Source organism: Ricinus communis, chromosome 8 (assembly GCF_019578655.1).
Source record: "Ricinus communis isolate WT05 ecotype wild-type chromosome 8, ASM1957865v1, whole genome shotgun sequence".
Taxonomy (NCBI): domain Eukaryota; kingdom Viridiplantae; phylum Streptophyta; class Magnoliopsida; order Malpighiales; family Euphorbiaceae; genus Ricinus; species Ricinus communis.
Genome location: NC_063263.1, coordinates 7,390,892 through 7,413,275, shown reverse-complemented (window position 1 = coordinate 7,413,275; position 22,384 = coordinate 7,390,892). Strand labels below are relative to the sequence as shown.

The window sequence follows — 22,384 nt, the reverse complement described above, 5'->3', positions numbered from 1 at the left end:
ATTCCGCCATTGAACAAAGTCCTGACAAGAGACTAAGATATCCCCAAAGGCGACATATTCTAGATTTTACAAACATGGCTGCAGGCTACAAGTGCATGGAATGAATCCTCTTCATCATTATGGCACAACGGGCAGAGATGACTTATATCAATATTCCTGTTTTTTAGAGCAGTTCGGGTTGGAACGTAATTGGAGCAAACCCTCCATATCAAAATCTTGATTTTACCAGCAACTTTTAGCTGCTAGATACGTTTCCAACATGTGATAGGAGCTTGATAAACTTGTGCATGAGAAGACACCTGCAATTTATATCCACTTTTTATTGTATAGTGGCCTTGTTTATCGAATAACCATATTAGCTTATCCTCACGTCATTGCAAACTCATGTGGATTGAAAGGACTGTTTTATAAGAAATATGGATATTCCACATATTAATATAAAAATAAATATAAATATTAGACATAGTAAGTACATATAATGCAATCTATTCTTAATTATTTATTAACCGTATAGATGGAGCAATAAATTGTAACTCTCTGAGAATAACACTCCATTTAGTAGCACTAAGCCACATATTGACTTTGTAAATGTCTATCGACGAGTCCAATTATTTGAATTTAAACTTGGATTTTTTTTATTCAACATTCTCATAATTAAATATCATAAAAATTCTTATAAAATACATTAATGTTTACCAATTAAAACTAATTAATATAAGATAAGAAGAAAAAGAAATTAATATCGATCGCCTTTGTCACTTTTGATAATTGGCAATGGACTAAAATATTAAACTTTGATGAACAACAAGAAAAATGAAAAGAAAATAGAAGAGACGGCTAAAATCTTACTAATAAAATTTAAAAAGTCTTCAAATTTAAATCTTATTCTTATTATGGTTTATAAATGAGAAATGAATTTAATAATATACGAAAAGTACTAATAGAATTTAGTATATGATATAGATATTGAAGACACGTTTTAAAATAGATTAAAAATGCATTCAAATATTTATAAAGGATTATAGTACGGATATCTTTTAATAATTGAATACTTTTTATTAATAGCTTACTAGCCCTAATTGATCACAAGTGGTATCGAATCACAACGAAATTTTATCGGCATCAAACTCATAAAGTAAAGAGTTTATTATTATATTGTAATTATATAAAAACCATTTTAAATCTATTAAAAGAACTTAAAAACACTAAAAATTCCTAAAACCTTTCTCTTCAAATTTCACACTATTGTCAAATTAAAGAACAATAATATTAGACTTATTTTAGTTATTGGCTAAAGTGTTTATGAGATTGATTAGTGGTTGATAGAAAAGTTGTGTGTAATTGAGTGAAGCACCTGAATTTGGGCGAATTGGACCTTAGGAAATAGTTCAGGGGCGAAATTGACCCTTGCAAAAAAGAGAGAAGGAAAATGAAAAAGTAAGCGGCAAGATGAAAGAGCCTATAAATACCCCACTCATCATTTTAAACCCTTAAACCCTAAACAAAAAAAAGCTCGGGCCAGAGACACTCACACTGAGAGAAAGAAGCTCCGGCCAGAGACACACACAGCGAACTGAGATAGACGCGGAGTAGAAAGTTATTTCGAAGAAACAGAACTTATCAAAATCAAAATTTAATACAATTAGGTCTGCTAGTATTCTTAACCTAATTCTCTTTTCATTTCCATTAAAAGAAAATAAACAACAAAACTTACCAGTCTTAGATTTTTTTTCGTTAAACATTAAGTAGTAATACCTTCAATTGGCCAATTTTTTTTTCTTTCAAATATAATTTATCCAAATTTTGTTGGTGCAGGGTTTACCTAGCTACAAGGGGATTGCTTTGGATTGTATATCCTTTATTTTTTTTTTCCTTTTTTGGGTTGCGGTGTTGGAGACAAATTATATGCTTAAGCATACATTACACATTTATTAGTAATTTTTGACCCAATACATTTTGTTAGTATATATAGATAGGTTATAGAGAGGCTTTTTTAAGTTCTTTTTTTCAGATGGCAATGGACGGAAGTTTCAGTCTTGAACTTGCAGTAAAAAGGTTTCTGTCACGTTATCCGGAGCTTGGAAGAATCCAAAAGCTCAATGATCTTCTAAATAAGGTAAATGTCTAGTGGCTATTTGTATTTTTTTATTTGCTGCAAGACTGAGGCGAATGAATGGAGTAGAAGTTCAATATATTGTTGTAATAATACTTTTCTGGTTGTTTTGAAAGACTTGTTAGGCTGTGCTTGTAATAATTGGGTTTTCCTTTTGCATGTAAGTTGGAGGGTAATTAAACATTTATTTGTTTATATTACTTTTATCTGAACTTTCGCAATTGTGATATTTTACTCTCGAGTTTTGTGATATTGATAATTGGTTTTGAAGCAGTTGGACGTAACATTAAAATTATAAGATCGTACTTTGGGGGTTTTTTTCAAATATTCCTTTTGACTTTTGGGCTGTGCAGGGAGAAAAGGTGACAGAAGAAGAAGTCATAAGTGCGGTGACGGAACTGTTTTTGAATCCAAATTACACAATCCACTTGATTGGATGTTTCAGGCCATTGGCTCAGAAGATCATAGATGAAGTTGTGTCCTTGCTTGGCCAGTTGAATCTGCGTTCCAACCGGGATGACGCAGCTGTAGACCCAAAAGAGTTTGCTAATGCAGAAGGCGCTTATTTTATTGACCGTTTTGATCGTGCTGGGAGTGGTTTGATTCTTCATGAACTTGCTTGCCTAGCCTTCTGCCGTGCCCTTGATTTAAATCATTCTTTACTTGGGTAAACTGACATATACTTTTTATTGTCTCTCACACTTCATTACATCATGCTTATGTTAATTCATGGAAAATGTGTGATACGATTCCGTATATGGTAACCTGAATCAAATTAAGCATAAGATCTTTGTGTTGCTTGTACATGAAATATATGCCTGGTTGTTTTCCATAGGTCTATGTTGGCTTACTTCAAATTTGCTCCCCCTCCTTTCGAACGCATATTTAGAAAAAGAATAGTTCATAAGCAGCTTGAGGTAATCTTGTGTGCTGTATTGAATAGTTCATTTGATTCTCGGTTCATAAATTAGGATTTTGACTAACAACATTAGTCTTTCCTTGAAACTGCAATTAATAACTTTTTTTTACTGTTCTAACAGGATGCAAGTCATTGCTTATTTACTACACGGTTATCTTACCGCCTCCTTCTTATGGAACCAGAGATCTTCTCTGTAAGATGGGATTGGTCCTGTTTTCTAGACCTTGTGAAGATAACTCTAAATCGTGATCTCATTCATGGTTTTGAAGATGAGGTAATATCAGACATGAGATGGTGTGGAATACAAATACTATCCATCACATTGAAAATGAGTGACAGAGCAACTGAAAATTTTGGTGTTGGAGCTGCAGAGGCAGCTTCTTGTTATTTGCGGTGAGCTTTATGAATTCCATTGAAGAAAACTTTTGTTTTTGTCTTTTCCATAATACTTATGTATTCTTTCTATCTTCAGCTGGGAGGAGTTCTGTCAAGATGTAGCTATAGAGAAGGCTTGCTTGTATGTTGAATCATCTGAACAAACGACAATGAGTTCTGTTAATGGAGGAGTAGATTTTAGTCTACAAAACTTTGAGAAGCCGTGTGACCATAATTTACTGGCTTTATCAAATCATTGTAAAATTAAGCCAATGCTTAAGAGCCGGAGGCTTGTTACGTGGTAGGTGTTTTCAGACTGGAAGCCATTTAACTGACATTGCTTCTTCAAAATTGATCATAATTGTTATATTCAAACTCTGTTGGACGTGGCACGTTGTTCTTATTTCTTTTCCTGTTCTAATATTTTAGTTAAAGTGAGCTGATGCTGAGATATTATTTCTCGCACTTGATTCATTTTGTATGGATCTTTGAGGTTGTCATTTTAACTTTCATCCTTGTGATATAGGAATGATATATCAGGAGGCAAACCATTTGTATTGACATCTACAGTGAAGAGAAGTTTTGAAATGGTCCTCTTAGCCGTGAGTCAAAGGTGGCCTATTCTTCTGTATGGCCCTGCTGGTGCTGGGAAAACTGCTCTCATTAGCAAGTTAGCCCAGGATTCTGGGAACCAAGGTACTTTAACTTTTAGGGTCAGACATCGCCTTAAGTAATATATTTGTTATAGGCAAACACCTTGTTACATATAACCTGACTAAAAGTGTTTAAATCTGGAGAATTTCTAAAGTAACATGTTGTGTTGCATGCAAAAGCTGTAAATTTACCTCTAGTGGGTCTCTTGAAAAATGATGAAGGGGAAGAATATAGCAAAATGCTTCCAAGATTCAATGTGATTGGGAGACACTTCTTTATTAGCTATTTGTTAATGGTTTCTTCTCTTATTACTTAGTTAAGGAGGATAACTTACTCTTGAGTTGTGATCTTTTTTTCTTCCGTAATCATGTTTGTTTTTCTTGTAAAATGTAAGAAGCCATGAAACTAGCCACAACATTTATACTCAAAGTTTACTAAAATTGATGTATTGCACAATCTTACTAGGAACAGGTTATTATTGACCTTATTATGAGTTGCACATGTAATGAAAGCCATAATATGAAAGTGATTTTATTCTTTCAAATGTGCTTAGCTAAAGGTAGAGTATCACTTCTCGTGATGCAGACTTTAAAGAATTTGTACCAAAACTGTGCACCGTCAATCTTATTTGTTTGCATTGAGTCGATGAGAACAGTTAAGATAATTACATGGCAAAAGAAAGATTTCATTATTTTATCAATAAGATTTTTAACAAAAACTCAAAATGATAAAAAAGAAGAAAGTTCTAAAGTTGGACTCATTTTAATTGAAACTGGAGGATATCAAAAATGAGGGAGGGTATAAAAATTGGTGCATCTACCTCAGACAAGGCTTTTGAAAATAATATGGAACTATAGCACTCTAAATGGGAAAAATTGGAGCACAGTTGCAAAGTGAATTCAGTGGATGTATGTTGAAGTAGTTGGAATTTAAGTCATGGAAGAGTGTGGTTGATAATGCGGAATAAAATATGCCATGAAAGTAGCACGGCCCTGGCTGAAGAGTTGCTCTGCATAGCCGAAGGCAAAATATCCAAAAACAATGCCAGAAATGAGTTGCAATAGCAGTTATATAGGAAATAAACTTGGAATAATTATTTTTATGCTTCTTGCTCATTGTATGATAATTTTCATAGAGAATGGAGGAAAAGTATTCGTGTGTGTTGCCCATAAAAGCGCTCTTGCCCTTTCTTGCCCTTTCCTGAGAACTGTTTTCTGATGGTTATTCCTTTGTTTTGTTCTTTCATGAAAACAGTTCTTACGATTCACATGGATGAACAAATTGATGGAAAAACATTGATTGGAACGTATGTCTGCGCTGAGCAACCTGGTGAATTTAGATGGCAACCAGGGTCGCTTATCCAGGTCTTTTTCCTTTTTAAAGTATTTGATTTTGACTCTTGAGTACGCCTTTTGTCCCATTCCATGTTTAAATAATATCAGGTTTCTATGTGCACAGGCTGTTCTTAATGGATATTGGGTTGTCTTCGAGGACATTGACAAAGCACCATCAGATGTGCAATCTATCTTGTTACCTTTATTGGAAGGTGCAAGCTTCTTCATAACGGGTCATGGGGAGGTAATTATTTTTTCTTTTAATTGTTAATGTTTTATAAAGAGCATTTTGGACTCATTGAGTTTGGTGTTAGTCTTAATCTTAAAAGCCAGATAGAACTTATTGATTTATGTGGCTATTATAATGCATGATTTCGAGTACTGGAGAAAATAATTCTTTCCTTATCTGCTTCATAGGCAAAATACATGCATGTTACTCGGTCAATCTATTTGTTCTCTCTAATTCTCTCAGGCTTGTTTAAAGTTAGTTTTTACCAATGATGAAAGTTATATCTGGGCTTTTCAGGAAATAACGGTACCAGAAAGCTTTCGGCTATTTTCCACCATTTCTACATCAAAGATTGATGGATTTTGCAGTAAGGAAGGTTTTAAATATTGATCCTTAACACAAATTTTGAGGCATAGTATTATCATAATTGATCTTAAGCTGGTTTTTTTTTTTATTGAAAAATATGCTATATATAAACAAACTGTTTATAGTGGCTTAAAGTTATTGCTTTTGGTTGTAGGTGGAAATTCACTTAGCATTCTTTGGAGGAGAGTGATGATTGGGCTGCCAAATAATGATGACTTGCACAATATAGTGAAGGCACGGTATCCAAATTTGGAGCCTCTTGCTAGGAAACTTATAGGTACGGCATAATCTCGTGTCTACAATTTCTGGTTTCAGATTAAATATCACTTCCCAAAAATCTTGTTACTATCTCAGGAACTTTTGAAAGAGTTAACTCTGTCTGTCTGCACCATATTTTGGAATTTCAGACTGGGAGTTTCACTCTTAGTGGATCTCAGAGCAGGTTCTCAATAAGGTAAATTGGTGCTTAATGCTTGTGCTGTGAGTAAAAATTGAATAGATTTTTGTAACTGCAGCTTTCTGATTCTGGTGGCAGGGATCTCCTTAAATGGTGTAAGCGGATTGCAGGATTAGGCTATTGCCCTACAGATGTGTTGACAGCTTATGAATGTCGCTGTATCTATCAAGAGGTCTGATTTTGTCGCATACATCTTGCCTCCCTCTATGTATATGTATTAGATGTGCGTACTTGCATGTGTGTGAGAGTGAAGAGTTATCTAAATGGATAAGCAAATATAGGCTCTTGACAATCCTACTTCTATGTTTACAATTCATGAATTTATTGGCTTCTTCTTTCAGGCTATAGACATATTTGCGGCATTTTCTGCATCAACTGAGATTAGGTTGGCTATAATGAAAGACATCACAAATTTGTGGATGATTCCACCCTCTGAGGCTGGAATTCTATATCCTTATAAACCTGAAATTCAGGTGCCTGTCGATTTAGATGCTATGGCTAACCTGAAACTTTTTGGTGCTTCCATTTCTTACTCGTGTAAATCGAACTGCAGGGTTTTCTTGCAGAACTAAAAATTGGAAGAGTTACTGTTCAACGCCAAGAAACTGCGGTTAGTGGAAGCATTCTAGATTGTCTCAGTTTATTTATTTATATACATTTTTTTAATTTTGATTTTACTGATATGATCCTATGGTTCTTTCAGTTGCATGGCCCTGAGAAACTTGTAAAGATGCGTAGTTCTCTGCACGTACTTGAGAGAATTTCTTGCTCTGTTAAGTACAATGAGCCTGTTCTCCTGGTTGGCGAAACTGGAACCGGGAAGACTACACTTATACAGAATCTGGCTATGATGCTTGGTCAGAGGCTTACTGTTCTGGTATGGACACCATTGCCCCGTCTCTTCACAAACACTCACGGTTTTTATATATCCATGTCTGGGCGGCATGAAAATGTGCATCTTTGGGTGGCTGTTGAATCCTTATGTGTAACACATCTGATAGAAGTTTTTTTTCCTCCAGAATTTGAGTCAACAGAGCGATGTTGCTGATTTATTGGGAGGTTTTAAGCCAATAGATCCACAATCTATTTGTGTTCTTATTTATAAGGAGTTTGAGAGTCTTTTTTCTAAGACATTCTCTGTGAAGGTATTATGAGTTTTTGGAGTTATGATTTGTTTGCTACCCTGAATTTTACTGTATATTCAACTTTCCGATGATATGTTAATGTCCAGGAAAATGATAAACTTTTTGCCTACTTACAAAAGCAACTGAGGAAGAAGAACTGGGCAATATTGTTGAATGCATTTAAGAAGTATGTAGATAATTTCCAAAAGAAATTACAAACTGAGAGATCTGGATCTGGGAAGAAGCGGAAGAAACCTTTGGATGGAGAAGAAATGCTTAGAGCTTGGGATAATTTTTCTGTTAAACTTGAAACTGCCATCAGGCAGATTGGGGCTTCATCTGGAATGATATTTTCATTTGTAGAGGGAGCCTTTGTAACTGCACTTAGAAATGGTGAGTGGATTTTGCTAGATGAGATCAATTTAGCTCCTCCTGAGACCTTGCAGAGAATTGTTGGTGTTCTTGAAGGAGACTATGGGTCACTCTGTTTGGCTGAAAGAGGGGATATCAGTCATATACCTAGACATCCTAGTTTCCGCATATTTGGCTGTATGAATCCTGCAACTGATGCTGGAAAGCGAGACTTGCCCTACTCTCTACGAAGCAGATTTACAGAGTATTTTGTTGATGATGTGCTGGATAAAGAAGACCTGAAATTATTTATTAACAAATTTATGGAGGAAACCCGATCAAATAGTGAACTGGAACAAAGAATTATTGATTTCTATGATACAGCCAAAATGAGATCTGAAGAAAGGCTGCAAGATGGGGCTAATCAGAAACCTCAATATAGTTTAAGGTCTTTATACCGTGCACTCGAGTATACCAGGGAGGCAAAGGGGAAGTTTGGATTTCAGAAGGCAGTCTATGATGGCTTCTGTATGTTTTTTCTTACTATGTTAGACAAACCCAGTGCCAAGATTATGAAAGAGATGATCAAGAATAAGTTGTTAGGGGGAAAGAAACCATCAGCAGTACCGTTTGACGCTTATTTAAAAGTTAAGAAAGACTCTTTTGATGATATATTGGAGAATTATGTAATAACAAAAAGTGTTAAGAAGCAACTTGAGAACTTGGCACGTGCTGTTTTTATCAAAAGGTATCCAGTTCTCTTACAGGGGCCTACTTCTAGCGGGAAAACTAGCCTAGTTCAGTATCTTGCTGCAAAAAGTGGTCATGAATTTGTACGGATAAATAACCATGAACACACTGATTTGCAGGAATATTTAGGTTCTTACATATCTGATGCTCATGGCAAGCTCATATTTCAGGAGGGTGTATTGGTTAAGGCAGTCCGGAATGGCTATTGGATCGTTTTGGATGAGCTAAACCTTGCCCCGTCTGATGTGCTGGAAGCATTAAATAGGTTGTTAGATGACAATAGGGAACTTTTTGTGCCTGAATTGCGTCAAACTATACGAGCCCATCCAAATTTCATGCTTTTTGCAACTCAAAATCCACCTACTTTTTATGGTGGGCGTAAAATGCTTTCTCGAGCATTTCGCAATCGTTTTGTGGAGGTTCATGTGGATGAGATCCCAGATTATGAATTGATCACAATTATAGAGAAAAGGTGTAAAATCCCTGCAAGCCGTGCCAAAATCATGGTTGAAGTCATGAAGGAGTTGCAGCTGCACAGGCAGAGGAGCAAGGTATTTGCTGGAAAACATGGATTCATAACTCCTAGAGATTTGTTTCGTTGGGCTAATCGTTTGAAAACCTTTGGAAATTCTAAAGAAGTAATGGCAGAACATGGTTACTATCTTCTGGCAGACAGACTGCGAGACGAAGGAGAGAAACTTGTGGTTCAAGAAATTCTGGAAAAGCATCTCCGAGTCAAAATTGTTAAAGATAACTTGTATCAGGTTAGTTGCATTTGGGCTACATATTGATGGTAATGGATGTTTCTGCTTTAATTTCAATAGTCTTGTGATATCTGTGTATTGTGAGTTTGCTACAAATAGAACTTCTTGTAGTTCTTTGAAAAGTTACATGTGCAGTGAAGACATGCTAACTTGTGAATGTTATAAATATCTGTGATCTTTCTTTTTATGTTGTACATTGTCTGCAACATATTATGTTGCAAAATTATGTTAAATATCTTTTGTTAATTCTTCGAATAAATTTTCTTTGAGCATGCACTTAGTTTTTGCTCAAAGAATATGTTGCTTGATGATTAATGCATGAAATGATATGTAATTAGACTTGCACAATAAGCATGGAGGGATGTCAAGGCTCTATATTTCTAACTACGCCTCCATGCTTGCCACTTGACCAGTTTAATCTTATGATGTTATTGAGGCACAGTCTAATAATGGCGGTGCTTTCTTGGAATGTCTGATGTTCTTCTGTAATTATTAGGATAAAATTGTGATTTGTATTTATATGTACTGACTTATTTTTGTGATCACAATTTTTAATTTTGTTTGTAGATCCCCAGGGTATAGGTCCTGAAGTCGATAGCATTAATATCAAGTATTTGTGTTGTCTGCAGTCTACTGCCTACTGGGAACATTAATTTATTCTTTATGCTATGCTGTTGTGGCGCACTGTTTAACATTTATTGTAGTATAAAGTCACTAACGGTTTGTCACATGCTACTTGTGTTATTATACTCTAGTTATTGCTTGATTGGTTGTTTCATTCAATTCTTTCACCTTTCTCAAGGAGCTGCATAACCTGAAAGAGTGGAAGGTTCATTCTTATATTTTTGTTCTCTGCTTTCAGGGTTCAGGTGTAAGGGACTCTGAATCTGCTGAAAGCGACTTGGAGAGTCTTGGAAAGTATGGAATTCATTAGACTATTAATTCCTAGTGGTGTATTTTTTTTTAAAAGTTTCTTCTGTATTATATGTTTCTGACTGCGCTTCGGGCGTATTGCAGCATCATCATGACAAAAAGTATGAAGAGATTGTATTTTCTTGTCAAGCGTTGTTATGAGTTACACGAGCCTGTACTGCTTGTTGGTGAAACTGGTGGTGGGAAGACTACTGTCTGTCAATTATTGAGTAAAGCATTGGGTTCAAAGTTGCACATTTTGAATTGCCACCAATACTCAGAAACTTCAGATTTTATTGGGGTTTGTTTGCTTCTATAATTTTTTCAGTTTCTTTCTGCACGTGTTCTTAGTGCATTGGCAATTGCTGTCTGTAGACTAAAGAATGACCAATTTTTTATTAGGGATTCTATCCTATCCGAGAAAGATCAAGGCTGACATCAGAATACAAATATGCAATAGAGAAGTTGAAGCTGTCAAAGGCTTACGTCCACTTTCCTGAGGTCATGGTGAGAATTTTGCAATATTCTGATAGATTTTTGATGTTTCCAATTTCTTTGTAAGCAGTAATGTAACTTTTGGAGTCCTTGGGTGCAGGAAATTTCTTCTGATATTGGTCAGGCTTCTTTGACTCTTGATCATCTTGCTGCAATAATAAGTAGTTATAGACAGTGTAAGGTTTTATGTCCTGATGTTACTGCGCAAGATCTTGATGCTCTCGAGGAGATAAAGTTGGATCTTAGTCAGCTGTATCAGAAGTGGCAAACAATATTTACGTGGCAAGATGGGCCTCTTGTGCAAGCCATGAGAGCTGGTGATCTATTTCTTGTTGATGAAATTTCATTGGCTGATGACAGTGTACTGGAAAGATTGAACAGTGTTTTGGAGCCGGAAAGAAAACTGGTAGGTTCTCTCATGATGTGGTCAGAAACCTGGTTTGTGCAGTGTATCATCAAACTCACTTGTTGCATAATGTTCATTTGCAAATATGCTTTTGTAGACATTTTTCTGGTTCCTGTCAAATAGTTGGAGATATATTTCCTATGTTTCAATCTTCACAGTTCTTGTGTGTGAGCCACCAATGTACCATTTTGCTAGATTATCCTTTTTGTTTTGCTTGGTATCTATGCCTGTTATTGCTGGAATGGGATAAAAATAACTTCTAACTTGGAGGTTTTTATATGTTCTTTTTTCTTTTTCTGCAGTCTTTGGCAGAGAAAGGAGGGTCTATTATGGAAAATATAACAGCTCATGAAAACTTTTTAGTGCTTGCAACTATGAACCCTGGAGGTGATTATGGTAAGAAGGAATTATCTCCTGCTCTTCGTAACCGGTTTACTGAGATTTGGGTTCTTCCTGTTAGTGACCTGGATGAACTTAGAGATATTGCTTCGAACAGGTAAGCCTGCTGAAATAATTGTGCCACTGGTTGTGAGGACTTTTTTTTATGTTGATTTTATTGACCAAAATTTCAACTCGCAGGTTTCCTGGTCCAGAATTTTTGTATATTGTTGATTCTATGATAAATTTCTGGGAGGTCAGTTTTGTTTTGTATCCTTGTCTCTTCTTTCAGTAACATCTTTGTGAGGCCTAACAGGCTTAGCAATTGCTCTCTTTACAATTCATTTATAAATGCTCCTCACAAGAATAATTAGCTGGGGAATCCTATTTGGTATGGCAGGGACAAAATATTCTGGAAACTAGCATTATATTCCTCCTTCAGAAAACCCTTCTATTCTCATCCGCATCCATATCCCTTTCCCCCATCTCATTAAACATATACACACTCCACACGGAATCCTTGGCTCAAAAAGTACAAAAAGGGTCATGATATACACTCTTCTTTTTCCACAACTGTTCTCATTACAAACGTCAATAGCCAGATGTCTGCTCATTCTTCCTTGATGTTTCTCTTTCTATGTATTTGTTTATATCAATCGGATTAATTTTCTGTTATTTTGTTTAAACACAGTGGTTCAACCAGTTACAAGCAGGGAGAGTGCTTACTGTAAGAGATCTCCTATCTTGGGTTGAGTTTATTAACATGACTAAAGAGAGTTTGGGACATGATTATGCATCCTTCCATGGGCTTTTCCTTGTTTTGCTTGATGGATTGTGTCTAGGTAATTCTTTTGCTTTGTGTTTAACTCCTTGCGGTATATATTGTTTAATTCTTAACTTAAGTCTCAGCTTGCAGTTCGTTCATCAGTGTTTTTGATTATATGTTTGGACATGAATTCTATCAGCAGTACTTTGAGTTGTTATCTTGAATGTTTGTTGTTTTAGTTTTTGCATTTGTTTAGTTTTTTTATTTTTAGCACCGTTATACTTTCTACCTGTTAGTTTTTCACTCCTTGCTGTTGTTTTTCATTGGCATTGTTTGGTAGTCATTGGAATTGAAGAAACTGAAATTTTTTAGGCATGTTGCTGATGCCCATGGTGATTGGAAATATAACAACTTAAAGCTGAGCATTTTCTAGTAGATCTCTATTTGAACTATTTTTATATCTATGGAATAAAAGTTTCACCTTTTCTTTTGCTGTATATGTCACAACTTTCCATAATCTTCAAAGTTTCAAGTTGCATCCTGCGATGGAATGCTAACAAACAATATCCATCATTCCCTTTCATTTTCTAATGTAAATGATTCCATTGTTTGTTTTCAGGGACTGGTATTTCCAAAGAGGAAGCTGGAGAATTAATGGAGAAGTGCCTTTCTTTTCTTGTAAAGCAACTGCAGGTATTTTTTTTTTTCTTAAAAATCTGTAAGTTCTCCTTTTATTCCTGTTTTGGTAGTGAAATTAATATTTGCTGTATTGTTATAAACTATAATGGTCTTGTGGTGCCCATGCCTTGATAAATTCTTGTTCTTCTTTATTCCTTTTCTATTATATTTTTCTTTTGTGGATAAAAATTTGATTATTCATTAGAGTAGTTGCCCATATCGTGCAATGAGAAATCTTTCAACATGCGTCCTGAGTAAATCTTGAGCCAATTTAACTTTTCAATTGGTTGTCAAGTTGAAGGAAATTTCTTGAGTTGTAAACATTTCAATGATAAAACTTGAGGTCTAGAAAACAATTAGGAAACTATAAGATATCAATTGTTCTCCTTCAAATATTTTCCTAATGAAATTTTTTATGTGATATTTATGTTGGTGACTGTTTTGGGCACTTGCTAAGCTGTGAGTGGACTCACTTTATTTAGTGAGTTGGGAATTCACCGAGCTATATCTCATTAGAACTTCCATGTTAAAACATGCTTGGGTAAGAGTAAATAAGATGGTTGATCCTCTTAGAAGTCCTTTACTGAGCCTCGTGGCTTAAAGCCTACTTGGGCTGAATTGAGATAAACTACTTGGCATATGAGTTTAACTTTTGGTCATATTGAACTTCAAACAACATATAGGTTGTTTTTCAACTGTCACATTGTCCCTAACTTTAGTTGGCTTTTTAAAAGTGTATGTTTGTACTTCTTTTGGCATGTGTTATTTATTTGTTGTTCGGTTTTTTTGTAGTCAGTTGTATGTAATTCTTGGTTTAATGTTACAGCTGGATGGTAGTATGCTACAAAAAGTTTCAGCTATGGGAAATTATGGTTGGGGCAACCTTGAAACAACTCCAGATATTTCTTTAACTGATGACATGCTCTGTGACAATGTCTTCGGTATCAGTCCATTTTATGTTGAAAAAGGTCAGTAAATGCAATTTATGTGTTCCTTTTTTTATTTATCTGACAATTATTAAAGGCATCATAGGATACTATTTCCTGTGACAGGTGTTCAATGTTATCTTTTTTTGAACTTGGTCTTGTTTCATCTTTTGCTGAATCATTAATAATCTTTGGATTCTTTTGGTTTTATCCTTTTTAATAGCAGTTGCATGTATTCTGACTTAAGTTTTATCTCTAGGTTCTGAAACATGTGAGACTAGTGGTTTTGAATTTCTGGCACCAACCACGCGTAGAAATGCTCTGCGGGTTTTGCGTGCTATGCAGCTTCCAAAGCCTGGTATATTTAGCAATTTGGATTGGTTTTTGTACTTATGCCTTGCAAAACAGTCAAATCCCTTCTTTTTTCTTCCCTGCTTTTGTGGAGACGAGCTGGGGGGCTAGATTGATAATGTCTTATGGATTTTAGAATATTTACATTTTTGCCGTTCGTTACTCTTGTAGTACTATTGGAGGGCAGTCCTGGTGTTGGTAAAACAAGTTTGATTATTGCCTTGGGAAAGTATTCTGGCCATAAGGTTGTACGCATAAACTTATCTGAGCAGGTAAGTCATCCTCAATCCACTTATCATTTCTTTGATTATTAAATTGTTTCTCCCATTTCCTTTTGGGCTTCCTTTTCCCCTTTTCTACCATAATAGTTGGTGGAAATAATTTGCTATTCACTGTGCTGCAGACTGACTTGATGGATTTGCTGGGGTCAGACTTACCTGTTGAGAGTGACGAAGGAATGAAATTTGCATGGTCTGATGGAATCTTGCTGCAGGTCTTGAATTTTCTGTCCAGACTCTTTTAGCTTGCTTATTTTGCAAGGAAGTTATTGAAATCTTCGAATCACTCTTTGCAGGCTCTAAAGGAAGGTTGTTGGGTTTTGCTTGATGAACTTAATCTTGCTCCACAATCTGTCCTAGAGGTATACTAATAGACATTACTATTTTCCCCCTCCATTTCTTATGTTCTTGTCTGCCTTTTATAAATGCATATAAGTGTTGATGAAACCTTTTCATTTCAGGGTCTGAATGCTATTCTGGATCATCGTGCTGAGGTCTTTATTCCTGAGCTCGGCCTTACTTTTAAATGCCCATCATCTTTCAGAGTCTTTGCATGCCAAAATCCTTTTTCTCAAGGTGGTGGCAGAAAAGGGCTTCCTAAATCCTTTCTAAATCGTTTTACTAAGGTTGGTATCTGTCATGTTATTATCTTCTTGTTGCAGCTTGAAGTGTAGCATGTGCAAAAACTTATGCGACTCTGTGTTCACATATTTTTGTTTCAGGTTTATATAGATGAGTTAGTTGAAAATGACTACTTATTCATCTCTAGCTCCCTTTATCCTTCAATCCCAAGACCTGTGCTTTCAAAATTAATCTTATTCAATAAAAGATTACATGAAGATACTATGACATATCGCAAGTTTGCCCAGGAAGGCTCACCATGGGAGTTTAATTTGCGTGATGTGATACGCTCCTGTGACATTATTCAAGGTGCTATCCATATCCTATATCTTCATTTGAGATGTTATTTTTCAAGTTGCTGCAGTTCTTTTTTCTAATCCCTGTTTATATTAAATCAGGTGCTCCAGAGATGTTAAAGCTTGATGGTTTTGTTGACATTCTGTATGTTCAAAGGATGCGTACTCCTGCTGACCGGAAGGAAGTTTTACGGCTATATCAAGAGGTATTTGGGGTCAAGCCATTGATAAATCCTTACCCACGAGTACAGCTTAATACTAAATACTTGATCGTGGGGAATACTGCTGTCAGAAGAAACAGTGTGCGATTGTCTAAATTTAAGAGTAATCAACTGAATATTTTGCCTAGTATTCTCCATAGTTTGGAAGCTGCCATGCATTGTTTACAGCATCAATGGTTGTGCATCTTGGTTGGTCCACCGTCATCTGGGAAGACCTCATTGATAAGATTAGTAGCCGAGCTGACTGGCAATGTGCTAAATGAGCTGAACCTTTCTTCTGTGACTGATATATCAGAATTACTTGGATGCTTTGAGCAATATGACGCATGCCGAAACTTTAGGTCTATTTGTGCTCATGTTAAGCGCTATGTTGCTGAATATTGCAGTCTCTTGTTGGAATTTTCAAAGGTGACATTCTGTGAAAGAAGGGATTTAATTGCCAAATGGCTTGCTTTCTCATCTAGAATGGATTCTAGTTTCTTGTCAAGTTCCACACTTCTGGAAAACTGGCAGAGTCTTGTCAGTTCTCTTACTTTTCTGGTTGAGATCATTGAGCAATTAAAGATGGATGTGATAAACAATGATATACCCGTTTCTTGGTCAATCAATGAACTGAGTAGAACCATGGAAGCAATTTTGAAGTTGCAAGAATATCTGCAAAGAAGGCAGTTTTCAGCAAAGTTTGAATGGGTTGCTGGATTACTCATAAAGGCAATAGAAAATGGTGAATGGGTTGTTCTGGAGAATGCAAATCTTTGTAACCCCACGGTATTTGACATGCTTTCTTTAGTTTTATTCTTCAGATCATTTGTGATGATAATTTTTTGCTAAAATTTTTACATTCTAATCTCTCTTCTACTGGTTGCACTAGGTTCTTGATAGGATCAACTCTTTGGTGGAGCCATGTGGTACAATTACAGTGACAGAATGTGGGATTGTTGATGGAAGCTCAGTGGTTCTCCATCCACACCCCAACTTTCGATTATTCCTCACAGTTGATCCGAGCTATGGTGAAGTATCTCGAGCAATGCGAAATAGGGGAGTTGAAATATTTATGATGCAACCTTATTGGCTGCTTGACGAGGGAAGTCGTGCAGAGTTCGAATTAAAGGATGTGAAAAGATTTATTGTGTTATCTGGTGTTCCTGTTGGTGGATTGGTTGAATCAATGGCTAATGCTCATGTCTATGCTAGGGACGAAGGTATACGCCTTAATGTTCAAATTACATATCTTGAGCTTGCACGCTGGATTACGTTATTCCAACAGCTTCTTGTGAATGGTAGCCAGCCTATTTGGAGTCTTCAGAAGAGCTGGGAGCATACATATCTGTCCACCTTAGGTGAGGCTGTTGGATGGGATATAATCAATCATGCGAAAATTGCATTCTTATCAGCAACACCACAGTCAGGATCAGATTTGCCAGTTGAATTATCTTTGAATTTTCCTGGATGGCCAATGCTATTGAAAATGGAGGATTTTATATTTTACTCGAAGGAAGCTTCTGTTAAAAAGAACTGCATGCATTTGCAGTACCTTATATCTCAGTATGAATTTAGTTCATTGTTGATGAAAGATGGCTTTGACCAAGGCTTTTCTAGCACCAAGTTGATTGATTTGAGGATGATACAGCAATTCATGTTTCCTAAGGCTGCAAATAGGCTAGTTTCTAGCTCATGTAGGAACACAAAATTTGACCAGAAGTTGGCTAAGAAGATGATACTGTTTGCTGCCAACTGGACTTTTGAACAGGCTACTGAAATTGATTGTGGACTATATTTTCTCTGGTTTAGCTGGCTTAGCTCCAAACTAGAACATGGCCATTTTTTCCATTCTTTTGGGAATTTACTCAAACAGGAATTCGAGCATTCTATTTGGAAGTGTATTTTTCACTGTCACCATGAGCTTTTGTCTCTTCACCAAATAGATTTGCACTTCCGGCCCGTTCCATTGCTTTCACTGGACTTGGTTGACTTAACTCCACCAAGTGACATGTTAAAGGCATCATGTGAACTTCTCTGTAATGCTATTAACGCTGTAGGTGTTCTGAGACTTTCTTATGAACAGTGGAATATTCAAAGTGGATATGACTATAGTAACGAAGCCCAATGTTTCAAACTGGTCTTGGAGTCTCTGCAAGGGCTGGAGAGAGAAATCCTTGATATGCTGGTTACATCTCCATCATATGATGTACTGATTAAATTATACATAAAGCTTCTTGATGACCACATAGTCTTTTGGAAAGCTTTTATCTCATCGCAGTTTGAGCACCTGCTGTTCTCTTGGAATTCTTTGGTGAAGGATGTTTCAAGATTGTGGGATTTCTGTCCACATGCTGTTGAGAATGTATTAATGGTAAGCTTACGATACTCCTCATTGTCCATTACTCAATCATTCACCATGACCTAATATTTTTATTTTGGTAAAGCTGGGAAATAAGCATCTAGATAAAGAATTTTATCAAGGTTCACAACAGTCCTTGCTATGGGTTCACGGTGGTCATCCAATACTACCTCCCTCTGCTAAACTATATGACAAACAGCAACAGCTTTTGGGGCTATGTGATTCAATCTGGCAACCACATGTAAACCCGTATAAGCAAGGTATGTCATTGTTGATTCTCTGGTTCTTTGATTGTCCTCATCTTTTAGTGGATGATTCTCCTCCTCCTTCCTATATCTAAACTAATTTACATGCTCGTTGTTGTTTTCCTGGATAGTGAATGATGATTGCTTTACTAAGGTAGTTGCCTCCTCTGATCCTGAACTTCGCTTCCTTGCAGTGCAAGGTAAAGTCTTCACATTCTGTATTGACTTTTTACTCTTTTGATTTAATTTTGGGTGGAAGGTTCTATTGGGGTATTAGGGTATTGCCTTCCATTTGCAAAGTTCAAACCAGTTCAGTAGAAGAATGGTTCCACATGAGATGATAGAATAGTATATTTGTTGTGAAAGGAATGTATAGAAGATGACTGGGAAGTTAGGAAGTGGTTATCATTTCAATGAAGAAAAATAAGTGGAAGAACTATGGTAGAGGATATGCTTTCAGTTATTTGTGTTTATTGTTTATGACCTGTAGTTTCAATTAGTTACACCACTTTTGGCATTGGGAATACTTCATTGAAGTGTGTTTTGACTGTGTTGTTGGCTACCTCTACATCTTTGATTTACCATTGTGGTTTTCTTTCTAGGTATTTGCATGTCATTATATCTTACTAGTAAATGTGATGAAGATCATGACAAAGTTGTGGAGCAGTTAGAGGAGATGCGACAGGTTGGTGCTATTTTGCAGTCTCCACTTTGAAATGGATTTGACTGGTTTCTCCAGTCTCATTATTTTTTGTTTGGAATTGAGCCTTTTCAGATGCTTTTGGAAAGATTTGGATATGAGAAGTGCAAATTGGAGGCAAAATTGCAGTCCTATGGGAATTTTATTCTTGAGGCAGATTCAGCTACTTGTTGTGTTTTCTTCCCTGAAATTTTGTGCATGAAGTCTGGCTTTGCTAGTTGGCAAGAGGCGCTTCCTGTAGTTGACAGCACAAGTTTCTTCCTAGATATAGAATTGCTTCAAAAGCTTTCAATGGTTGTTTTGATTGATCCTACAGAATTACAGCTGGTAAGACCAATTTTGTAAGTTGCTCTAAGCTGTAGTCTGTTCTAGGTGGTTTCCAGCTCCAATAACCGCACGTCTTAGTATATTCTATCTTGTGTATGGTTGCATGTATATGCTTTGGATTTTGGTGGAGGGAGTACGTCCTGTTTTTTTTCCCCCTGATTTAGCTTCCTGTAAAAGTATAAACTTTGCAATGTACTTCAAGTGTTAAAATGGACACTCATCTAGATGGTGTTTGAATTTATCAAGAATCTAATTTAGATCTAGTATGCTTGCTTCTGGAAATTTTACCAAAAACCAATTTTTCATTCCATGTGTTGATGACAAGGAATAAATAACTAACTTGGTGTCTGATTGTTATAAATCATGCTTTGGACATGCACAAATCTCTGATGTAGTTTACATTGTTAGAATTGTTTTCAAATGTGGCCCTTAGCACATTAAAGAGTAAAGCACGAGCAACATTTGAAGTTCTTGCGCTATGCTAAGCAGATGATACACCTAGCTTGTTTGATGTGAATTTCATTTTTAATATTTTTGTGGGCTCTAAAATGGACTAGCTGATATCACAATTTACTTGCTTTGAATTGGCGCCAATGCTACACATCTGAATTCTCATAGATAATTTGAACTTGTTCATGATCATCATTTAGCAGCTAGTAAATGCTTTGCGAGGGGCACGGAGTTAACTTGCATTTTCATGACAAATATTGTGTGTTTATCTCTACATATGTATGTGTGTGTGTGTGTGTCTATATATATGAAATTCTAAGAGTATTGAAGTGTTTTATCTCTGATGACTTCGGTCTCCACGATAAATGGTTATAGATTTTGGTTTCCCCAATTACATCCGTGATGCACATTTTCATCTTGATGTTTCTTTTAAATTTTTCTCATGTATAAATGGACAGTGGTCATGACATGCATATAACTTGGGAAGTGTTTGCTTTATGTATTCTGATCACAGGCGCTTGGAGGTGTATCTAACATGCTGGAGTCTGCCTTAAAGTACTCGTTAACCTTTTCTGCAAGACCGCCTCAAAATTTTGTACCACATCAAAATATTTTATGGACACTTGAAGCATGGGCATCTGTTGATGCAGGCTAGTTCATTCTTTCATTATTATGTTATCCTGAAACTAGCATAGGCTTTTGTACCGTTTTATCTTTCTCATTGATTTTGTGTACTTGTTTTCTATACATGCATGCATCTATTTCGTCCTTCCTCTTATGTATTCCAGAAAAGGAACTTTCTGTAACAATCCTTACTCCTTTGTCTTGTGTATATCAATATAGAAAAGCTCAGGTTCCTTTCTTTGTTTTCCAGTGAATGCAAAAGTTATCAGTTATGTTCTTGAGATGTGGTTCTGGTGGCATTCATCTTTGTGGAACCATTGCCCTGTTTCTGTTGAGGTACATATTCCGTTGATTTGGGTTTATAATGCAAGTATATCTTTGAGAAGATCCTGCTTTGATTGCTGATTGACATGCAGGGCTGCACAAGGGTTGATGGTTATGATATTCCTATACCTGCTATGCTTGCTCAGTCAGTGAAAACAGCATCTGTCATTGATATCATGTAAGATTAATTACTTCTACCATGTTGTTTTACATTTCCTTTATGTTGTGAACTTGAACTAAGTTAAAATATAGTTGTATCTTTTTCAACTATTTTCATAATGGATCATGCCAACATCTTGTACATCTAGAGCAATTTGATTGTCTTTTAGTAGTAGCACCAATATTTTTCTTAAACGCTTGGTGGCCCATTTTAAGAGTTTCTTGGCATCATGTCCGTGTTTTATGAAAAATGAGAAGGGAATGGAATGGTAATCTCTATTCTTAGATCCTTTAATAATAATTATGTTCTGTATTTTTGCCTATAAAGGATGTTGCATATGTCTTCAATTAAAAGTAATTTAAGACCGTGTTTACTTTTTGGAAATGTTATACTACAAAGCATTTTCCGTTGTGAGAGTTGTGAAATAGAGGGGCTGGGGAGCCTGGGCACGGGGGCATGTCTGGGCTGCAAGATAGGCATCGGTATCCACGGAATTGGCCCGCAAACACCCCAGCCCCCTCCGCCCCGTCCCGGATGTCGGAAAATTTCCCGGGACACGGTGGGCCCACCGGGGCCCATTTTCGGAAAAATTCAAAAATGGAGCATGGGCATCGCCCTTGCTTTAGGCATACATGGGGCTTTATTTTCTTATTGTAGGTGAGGCATCGAGGTGTTGTGTAGCCTATAATAGCCCCAGTCGGAACTGATGCGGGCCCGAATATGAATTGACGGAATTTTATGCGGCTGTGATGGCCGTAGAGGGTGAGGTCGAGACATGGATGGAAGAAAATTGGGCAGTGGTGATGTGTAAATGGAGAACATAGGATCTTAGCATAAGCTGATTGGTTGTGTGCAAGATGGATTCAGATCCTGCATATGTGGACACTGATATGATATTTGACCCAACATATTCAACTTCCACAAAGTTTCGACATGGTATTAGAGTTGGCCAAACGGTTGGGTGTTCCTGGGCTCATAATTAAAAACCTAGACTTTGGTTAGGAAAGGAGTCTAGACCTGTTTGTTGGCCTAGGACCTCAATACTAGGCCTAGGAGTATTTGTTGTGGGCCTCAAAGTTTGGTTGATGTCTAGGTTTGACAAGTGACAACTGGTCTAATCTCAGGTGCACTTGAGAGGAAGTGTTGGAGATGTTAGCACAAACCAATTGGCTTTGTCCAAGCTGGGTTCCAGCCCCTACTTATATGTTCATTAACATGATGTTTGACTCGACACTATCAACTCCCATGACACATAGGTCCGTCAAAGGAATTCCCTTTGTCAAAGAAATTCATTTTCCAAACTTCCTCAAAACTCATAAATGGTGGGAATAAGTGAATGCATTAGCCCATGCTCACTAGTCCACTAAACCCTGCTGATTTGGTTTCACCAATCAAGTGGTGAGTGGTGAGTCTTGTGACTGCCATAAGGTACTCTTTACTTTTCTGCCT

General features: G+C 36.5%; 1 protein-coding gene across 2 annotated transcripts in view; it reads left to right on the top strand.

Annotated features, from left to right (window-relative positions):
• The first annotated feature begins 1,485 nt into the window (after positions 1 to 1,485).
• LOC8284686 (midasin) overlaps positions 1,486 to 22,384 on the top strand; it is a 36,547-nt gene continuing 15,648 nt past the window's right edge. The window contains exons 1-42 of one of the 2 annotated variants that reach the window (XM_048377823.1): positions 1,486 to 1,646; positions 1,816 to 2,116; positions 2,467 to 2,780; positions 2,949 to 3,030; positions 3,154 to 3,425; positions 3,505 to 3,708; positions 3,934 to 4,103; positions 5,316 to 5,425; positions 5,520 to 5,639; positions 5,922 to 5,991; positions 6,145 to 6,267; positions 6,345 to 6,444; positions 6,526 to 6,619; positions 6,789 to 6,920; positions 7,001 to 7,057; positions 7,151 to 7,324; positions 7,467 to 7,592; positions 7,679 to 9,436; positions 10,299 to 10,354; positions 10,454 to 10,649; positions 10,751 to 10,855; positions 10,944 to 11,249; positions 11,552 to 11,745; positions 11,829 to 11,883; positions 12,319 to 12,469; positions 13,013 to 13,086; positions 13,898 to 14,039; positions 14,257 to 14,355; positions 14,520 to 14,620; positions 14,752 to 14,841; positions 14,923 to 14,988; positions 15,088 to 15,252; positions 15,349 to 15,556; positions 15,646 to 16,532; positions 16,636 to 18,117; positions 18,191 to 18,365; positions 18,482 to 18,550; positions 18,953 to 19,035; positions 19,126 to 19,377; positions 20,342 to 20,477; positions 20,702 to 20,787; positions 20,868 to 20,953. In XM_048377823.1, coding sequence (XP_048233780.1) covers positions 2,012 to 2,116; positions 2,467 to 2,780; positions 2,949 to 3,030; positions 3,154 to 3,425; positions 3,505 to 3,708; positions 3,934 to 4,103; positions 5,316 to 5,425; positions 5,520 to 5,639; positions 5,922 to 5,991; positions 6,145 to 6,267; positions 6,345 to 6,444; positions 6,526 to 6,619; positions 6,789 to 6,920; positions 7,001 to 7,057; positions 7,151 to 7,324; positions 7,467 to 7,592; positions 7,679 to 9,436; positions 10,299 to 10,354; positions 10,454 to 10,649; positions 10,751 to 10,855; positions 10,944 to 11,249; positions 11,552 to 11,745; positions 11,829 to 11,883; positions 12,319 to 12,469; positions 13,013 to 13,086; positions 13,898 to 14,039; positions 14,257 to 14,355; positions 14,520 to 14,620; positions 14,752 to 14,841; positions 14,923 to 14,988; positions 15,088 to 15,252; positions 15,349 to 15,556; positions 15,646 to 16,532; positions 16,636 to 18,117; positions 18,191 to 18,365; positions 18,482 to 18,550; positions 18,953 to 19,035; positions 19,126 to 19,377; positions 20,342 to 20,477; positions 20,702 to 20,787; positions 20,868 to 20,953 — 9,275 coding nt within the window. In that variant the 5' untranslated portion in view covers positions 1,486 to 1,646; positions 1,816 to 2,011. Of the gene's footprint in view, positions 1,647 to 1,815; positions 2,117 to 2,466; positions 2,781 to 2,948; positions 3,031 to 3,153; positions 3,426 to 3,504; positions 3,709 to 3,933; positions 4,104 to 5,315; positions 5,426 to 5,519; positions 5,640 to 5,921; positions 6,001 to 6,144; positions 6,268 to 6,344; positions 6,445 to 6,525; positions 6,620 to 6,788; positions 6,921 to 7,000; positions 7,058 to 7,150; positions 7,325 to 7,466; positions 7,593 to 7,678; positions 9,437 to 10,298; positions 10,355 to 10,453; positions 10,650 to 10,750; positions 10,856 to 10,943; positions 11,250 to 11,551; positions 11,746 to 11,828; positions 11,884 to 12,318; positions 12,470 to 13,012; positions 13,087 to 13,897; positions 14,040 to 14,256; positions 14,356 to 14,519; positions 14,621 to 14,751; positions 14,842 to 14,922; positions 14,989 to 15,087; positions 15,253 to 15,348; positions 15,557 to 15,645; positions 16,533 to 16,635; positions 18,118 to 18,190; positions 18,366 to 18,481; positions 18,551 to 18,952; positions 19,036 to 19,125; positions 19,378 to 20,341; positions 20,478 to 20,701; positions 20,788 to 20,867; positions 20,954 to 22,384 lie in introns of both variants that reach the window. The other variant, XM_048377822.1, reaches the window with a different exon arrangement.